General features: G+C 40.5%; 1 protein-coding gene across 5 annotated transcripts in view; it reads left to right on the top strand.

Annotated features, from left to right (window-relative positions):
* ptprn2 (protein tyrosine phosphatase receptor type N2) overlaps window positions 1-7,484 on the top strand; it is a 266,847-nt gene that overhangs the window by 248,382 nt on the left and 10,981 nt on the right. For all 5 annotated transcript variants that reach the window (XM_090199919.1, XM_090199918.1, XM_021563054.3 and 2 more), the window contains 3 exons: window positions 470-589; window positions 1,887-2,053; window positions 4,769-4,822. In XM_090199919.1, coding sequence (XP_090056045.1) covers window positions 470-589; window positions 1,887-2,053; window positions 4,769-4,822 — 341 coding nt within the window. The remainder of the gene's footprint in view (window positions 1-469; window positions 590-1,886; window positions 2,054-4,768; window positions 4,823-7,484) is intronic.

Below are 7,484 nucleotides of genomic sequence, written 5' to 3'. Positions count from 1 at the left end.
TTGACTCCCACTGTATTAACTCATACTGTATTGACTCATAGTGTATTGACTCCTACTCTATTGACTCATGGTGTATTGACTCCTGCTGTATTAACTCATACTGTATGGACTCATAGTGTATTGACTCCTACTCTATTGACTCATTGTGTATTGACTCCTACTATATTAACTCCTACTCTATTGACTCATAGTGTATTGACTCCTGCTGTATTAACTCATACTGTAGTGACTCATAGTGTATTGACTCCTACTCTATTGACTCATAGTGTATTGACTCCTGCTGTATTAACTCATACTGTATCGACTCATAGTGTATTACCACCTACTGTATTAACTCCTACTGTATTAGCTCCAGCTGTATTGACTCCTCCTGTATTAACTCATGCTGCATTGACTCATCCTTCATGAGTGCCCTGCCGTTGTTAATAGGACTAGATTTGAGCCCTCCTATGTTCCCTTGTGTCTTCAGATGGTGTGGGAGAATGGCTGTGTGGTCATCGTCATGCTGACGCCCCTGTCGGAAAATGGAGTCAAACAGTGTCAACAGTACTGGCCGGACGAGGGCTTCAATGTCTACCATGTTTATGAGGTAAAACAATGATCCTTGTTCAGGATGTGTTCTTCATTTGTTTCATATATTATTCATCTTCATTTTTCCAAAATGGTGTGGTATTGTCCTTCCACATATCTGTTTGAAGTTGATTTGGTCCAGGGGTGTCACTCAGAGAGAGTTATTGTACAGTAATTGATATGCAGGTAACTGCCAAAATAATAGAAACACCAGTAAATGAGGGACACAAAGTATATTGAAAGCAGGTGCTTCCACACAGGTGTGGTTCCTGAGTTATTAAGCAGTTAACATCCCATCATGCTTACATGCAAACCTTATTGGCCAAGATGCGTGCACTGAGCGTGCAAAACAAATGTACACACATATGTTACTTCATAATTTCCCCCACACTGTTTTGCACGTGTGAACGAGTGTCTGCGTAGCCAAGCACTAAAATAGAACTTGGTTTTATTTGAGACACGCCACGAGCTGCAAGTCCCCTCCTTGTTGGATACAATCCCACATGGTTGCTTGAAAGACGAATGAGAGGATATTAATCAAAGATAACTAACTAAAAACTAACTAGGCTTCCATTTTGATCTGCGGATTAATCGTCGGAATAGAGAAACACACGATTGTTGCAGAATTCTACAAAGAACCATTTAAAAAAGGGACCATATTCATGATCGGGTTAATTAACAACTCAATGTTCATCTCCCATGACAAACTGCTAGCCACACCTATCTAGCGGAATGTCCATGAATGTTTCATGTGTGTTTTGACCTGTCCCCAAATTAATATAGTTGGTGTCATGATCGTGTCTGGTGGGGATAGACAAAATCAACATGCACATGGGGTGCATGGGTGGTCACTGAATGGTTTGATGAGTATAAAAACAATGTAAGCCATATGTCAGGGTAGTCTCCGTCACCAGATCTCAACCCAATTGAACACTTATGGGACATTCTGGAGCGGCGCCTGAGACAGCGGTTTCCACCAAATATCAAATGATGGGAAGAATTGTGTCGCATCACTCCAACGGAGTTCCAGACACTTGTAGAATCTTTGCCAAGGTGCATTGAAGCTGTTCTGGCTCATGGTGGCCCAACACTTTATGTTGGTGTTTCCTTTATTTTGGCAGTTACCTGTACCTGGTAATACTGTCGTTCTCACCACAGAAATAGAATCACTAGAAGAGACATCTCTATTCAAGTCAATAGTGCCATAATGGGTGTACCCATGAGTTTACTTGTCAAATTGCCATGGCCAGAGGTTTTAAGCCTGTTCTGTTGATTCTATTTCTATTGTTCTCACCTCCCTTCCCTTGTCTATGCAGGTGAACCTGGTATCGGAACACATCTGGTGTGAGGACTTCCTGGTCAGGAGTTTCTACCTGAAGAACCTGCAGACCAACGAAACGCGCACCGTCACGCAGTTCCACTTCCTCTCCTGGGTGGACCGCAGCATCCCTGACTCAGCCAGGATCATGCTGGACTTCCGTAGGTAGGTCACCTGTCCCCGTCTGACCAACGGCTGCTCCTTTGTGTCTCTTGTAACTTTCCCAGGTTTTTCCAGATATCTTGCTTATTCCCTCCTAATTCTGGAAATCTTCCAACCGGGATTTGGGGGAATTTGGGGAAAGTAAGCAGAATTTTGTAACCTTAGGGGTTAGCTTGTGATATGATAACGCTCATTTTGTTGTTGCCCTGCTTTCACTTGTCTACCTGTTCTGCCCTCCTGATCTTTTCTCTTTAACTCCGGTAGAGAATGGGTTTATATGGTTGTTCCTGTAAGACTTGTGTTTCTGCACTACTTCTTTGATCGTAGGGCTATTTTCTCTCCTCTGCTCATTGCAAGTCAGAAAATTAACCGTCTTCATGGCATGGCTTGACATTTTTTGAATTCAAACAGCCAATTAAATGGTAAATGTCAAGCTAAAAACCTGGGCGAATGGAAGGGGAAGCCAATGACTGTCTAACCTCTCCTCCCTTGTTCTTCATCTGATGTATGCTGGCAGAAGAGCCGCAATAGGCCCCCAGGGAAACACCCTGAAAGGAATGGGAAATCCCACTCCAAATAAGAATATGTGCCTTCAGATGTGTGGGTGGATGGAACTCTATCCTCCTTCTTCACAATTTAGACCAGAAAAAAAAAAAGTTAAGAATTGCTTTGTACTTCTGTGATTTTTTTCTTCTCGTATTTGTGCTGTATTTAAAACTGAAGTGCAAAAACATGATGTCCAAGAAAGGCACTAGTTCTTTATCCTATCATCTGAAACCTCTGTGACCTCTACTGGTGCTGAAAGCCCGTACCTACGCTCAAATAAATGCAGGCTTGTTTGGTTGACCCGACTGCTAGGTTGCAGACATTGGGTCACTTAGTTGGGTTGTTTTCTTTAAAAACTGCTGGGTTATTGATGCTGGGTACTGGGTTATTGAGACATTTACTCTCATGGGTGGCCAATAAGATCTAGCTGAAAGCCACACCCTAATACGACATGCCTCCTCAAAATAACCCTTAGGATTACGTTAAAAAAAGACCCGGCTGCTAGGTCAACCCAGCATTAGAGTAAAAAATACCCAATTGATGGTTAAATTAACCCATGTTTGGGGTAATCCCAGCACCCAACTTTTTGGGTTGTTCACGCTACCCAATTGGCTGAGTCAAAATACTAAACATACTGATGTTTTATAACAAATACAGAACTCAGCTGTGGCAGGGCTTGCTCTCTTGCTGGTATGTAAGTCCGTCTAATTGGAGAAGCTCTGCAGGTTAGCGAGAGCTCACCATGCTAAAAGGGTAATTGCTATCACACTAGAGGTCATTTGGTGTCCAGCTCTCTCACTACGGTAGCGGGCTCATGTAGAGGAGGTGAGTAGGATTTGCGCTCTCATGATAAGGTAGTCTTACCTGCGACTTCAAAATCAGTGTCACCTTCAGCCCGTGAGGAAATGTCCTCTTGGTCTAATGATTAAGAGGTTGGTTTCCCGGCGCAGGAGACCAGAGTTCAGATCCCACCTTTGACCCTCATATCCCCACAATGCACCACTCATGTAGTGGTTTTGGCCAACTAAGAAATTAGCGGTTGCCAGTGTCATTTTTGTGATGTTGCAGCTAGTAATATGAGCCCAGTTGCATAGTCACAAAAGTGATCATTGGAAACCGTGTCTCTTCAGCCAGGCCTGTGCACACACTTTCTCTCTCTCTCTCTCTCTCTCTCCGCTCCTCTCACTTTCACTTTTCCATCCTTTTGGTTTGCATAATAACTCTGTTCACTCTCAAACTACTCAAAATGCCTGGTTTGTTTGATAAATTACCTGTAAAATGCATTTTATTTTCATCTTACTTTAATGACGTTTTTCTTTCACAGACAAATGCTCCTTCTCATTATTCAAAAAGTGTTATTCATTTAAATGTTTATTTTAAAATATGTAGTAAATGGAATACGGTTTGTTATAAATGTTATATGCATGCTAGGTGACAACAATTATATGCTACTGTATATCACGTACAATGCTAGTATTTCATCAATTACTGTATATAAAATGTTAATATTCCTGTATCGGGTTAGACATTTTTTTTCTTTTTAAACGTTGTTGAAGTTTGAACAAAAAAAAACAGCCTCTTGTCTAAATCCCCTCTGAGCATTTAGTGTAAAAAAAAAAAAGAATACTAATAAAAAATATAAAAAAACAGGACCGATGTAGCCAGTAGTTTCCATGGCAACAGCTGGGTGTCGACGGCTAGTTGGCTCCCACTGTGTGTCTGTGGTGTGTAACATTTATAATTGTGCAAGGTTAATGCGTTGCGGATCACGACCATCTTACCACCGCATCCATCATGGCAGTAAATACATGTCACAGTATGGTGTTTTAAATTACCCTTCATTCATTCCAATTGTTCAACATGGAATACTTTTGCCCTCATATTATTTTGATTGGCAAGGGGACTCGAAAGGTTCAAACATTACTGAATTACATAATTTTAGTTTTATCATTTTTTTATTGCCTCTTAAAAGTACAACCGGGATTTTTCCTGATCGTTGAAATACAGTAAGCAGCATGTGACCCTTTTTTGTGAGTCGTCCACATATTTGATTTGGTGATGTACAATATACCATATGACTTTGATCTAGTCAAATTTAGCAGATGTTCTCCAAAACATGTGCTTGTTTTGAAGTGTGACATTAATAGCAGACTTTCTTCTGTTTCATTACAGAAAGGTTAACAAGTGCTACCGGGGTCGGTCTTGTCCAATAATTGTCCATTGCAGGCAAGTATATTACAATAATTATAACCTTGTAACGATGCACTGGCTGAATGGGTGTCAACTGCATTACATGGCAGACTGAGAATATACGCTCCACTATGTATTTATTTGGACAGGGAAGTGAAAACTTTTAATTTGACTCTTATGTTTCAGCATTTTGGATTTGAGATCAAATGTTTCATATGAGGCTACAGTACAGAATGTCACCTTTTATTTGAGGCTATTGTCATACATTTCTGTTTTACCATTCAGAAATGAAAGCACTTCATGTGTCTCGCCCCCCCCCCCCCCCCCCCCCATATTTGAAGGTGTCATGTGTATTTAATTCACCTATATGTTAGTTAAAGTAGTGAACATTTTTGTATTTGGTCCAATTTTACTAGCAGGCAATGACCACATCAAGCTTGTGACTCTTCGAAATTGTTGGGTGAGATTGCGGTTTGTTTTGGTTGTGCTTATGTTGTGCCTAATAAATCATGTCTTTTGTTACTTTTATTGTAAATAAGAATAGAATAGGTTTTTGAACACCTACATCGATGTGGATGCTACCATGATTACAGATAATCGTGAACGCATTGTGAATAATGATGAGTGTGAAAGTTACAGAGGCATAAATATCATATCCCCCCCCCCCCAAAGAAAATGGTAACCTCCCCTGTTATTGGGAATGGTGAGAGGGTAGCATGTCTTGTGGGGTATGGTCTTTGTGCCTCTGTAACTTTCTCACTCATCATTATTCACAAATCATTTATGATGACATTTGTAGAGTCACAAGCTTGATGTAGTCATTGCATACTAGGAATATGGGACCAAATACTGAACTTTTGACAATTCTATTACACATACAGTAAAAGTGAATTTTCCTAAATACTTATGACATCTTCAAATGCAGGTTGGCATTGATTGGGATGACTCATGTACAGGAGACAGCTCTGCAGCGTAGTCACTAGCTGGCAAGGCCACAAAGTAATACAATTTGATTTTAAACCTAACCCTGACCTTAACCCTAACCTTAACAATACTGCTAACCTTATGCCTAACCCTAACCTTAAATTAAGACCAAAAACAACATGAATTGTTACAATATATAGGCAATTTTGACTTTGCAACTGGCCCATCTAGCGGGAAATCGCTCTGCCTCCAAGACAAGATTCATCCCAATAACTGTCAACCTGCCCTTCAAATAGGGGGACTAGATACATAAAGGGCTCTCATGTATAAACTGTGAAACAGAAATGCATGAAAATACCCTGAAATAAAAGGTGACATTCTGTACTGTGGCCTCATATGAAGCAATTGATTTCAAATCCAAAGTGCTGGAGTATGGATCATGTTTTAGTATGGATCATGTTTTAGTATGGATCATGTTTTAGTATGGATCAAATGTTTTAGCTTCGCTGTCCAAAGAAATACATAAGAAGGTATAGGAAGACACAGTTAGACACAGAGTTACATAAAATATTGATGTTTTTATTTTTTGGATCATATTCACTGACCATACAAATGTGTATATATATATTTTTCGTTTTGTTTAGTTAGTGAAGCTTCACTCGTTATTTCTTAGCAGGTAACTGCCTCCATATCTTTAATCGTGTTCAGTCATGCACAAAGAGTTGTCTGTCTGTCTGTCTGTCTGTGTCTGTCTGTCTGTCTGTCTGTCTGTCTGTCTGTCTGTCTGTCTGTCTGTCTGTCTCTGGCCATAGAGGTCTCTGCCTGGTCTCTATATGAGAAACAGTGGATTAAATAAACAGTGGCGCTCCTCGCCTCACAACGCTCTCGCGGTCTCTCCCGTTTCATTGGCTTTGCCTTTATTAGAGAGATAGTGAACGCCTTGTTTGCAATTAACATGCAGACAGATTGAATGCCCGGCAGGCACAAAGAGAGGCTTTTTATGTGCCTATCTCTGGTGGAATAGCAAAGCAGGCTCCCCAAAGCTGCTCTGCTAATGGCCTCTGGCCTCTCCGCCTCTCCTCTGCTCCTGAGGTGCCTGTCTGCTACACGTTCACGCTGCTGCTGCTTTTGAAAGCTTTTGTCCCTCATAACGCCAGTTCCAAACCAGTCCTTTCTATAGAAGTATTTGGACCACACACACACATGTAGGTGTACACACAAAGACACACATTCTTGCACACACACACACACACACACACACACACACACACACACACACACACACACACACACACACACACACACACACACACACACACACACACACACACTAGTGCATGTTTTGTATTATTTGTTCTTAAAAATCTAAACACTGCAAGTAAATATGTTTATATTTTTATAATGATGACAACTTTGTACGCAACGGTTATTACAGCTTTTATTAATATCTTATGTTCTTCAATTTAATATCATCATCAAATGGGTAATTATGGTAAATAACTGTGGGTAATGTATGGTAAATAACTGCTATTTACCATACACAACTCATTTGTACCCGCATGTACATATACTGTACAGTAAGCTATGTAATATATCTTTTGAAATGCTCTCCTCATCATTTGTATTTCCTCAGACTCTACAGCAATAATGCAAGACATTCTAAATGAGCTATTTCATTTCATGTAAGAGGCAAACACTACTGTTGTATTTGAGGGATCCGCTCTGTGTCCTTTTTCTGCATTCACTAATGAGCATCTTCTTCTCTCTGGTTGCT

This window comes from Oncorhynchus mykiss, chromosome 15 (genome assembly GCF_057628025.1).
Source record: "Oncorhynchus mykiss isolate SJ-2025 chromosome 15, ASM5762802v1, whole genome shotgun sequence".
NCBI lineage: Eukaryota > Metazoa > Chordata > Actinopteri > Salmoniformes > Salmonidae > Oncorhynchus > Oncorhynchus mykiss.
The sequence above is the reverse complement of the archived record's forward strand: the minus strand, read 5'-3'. Positions and strand labels throughout refer to the sequence as shown.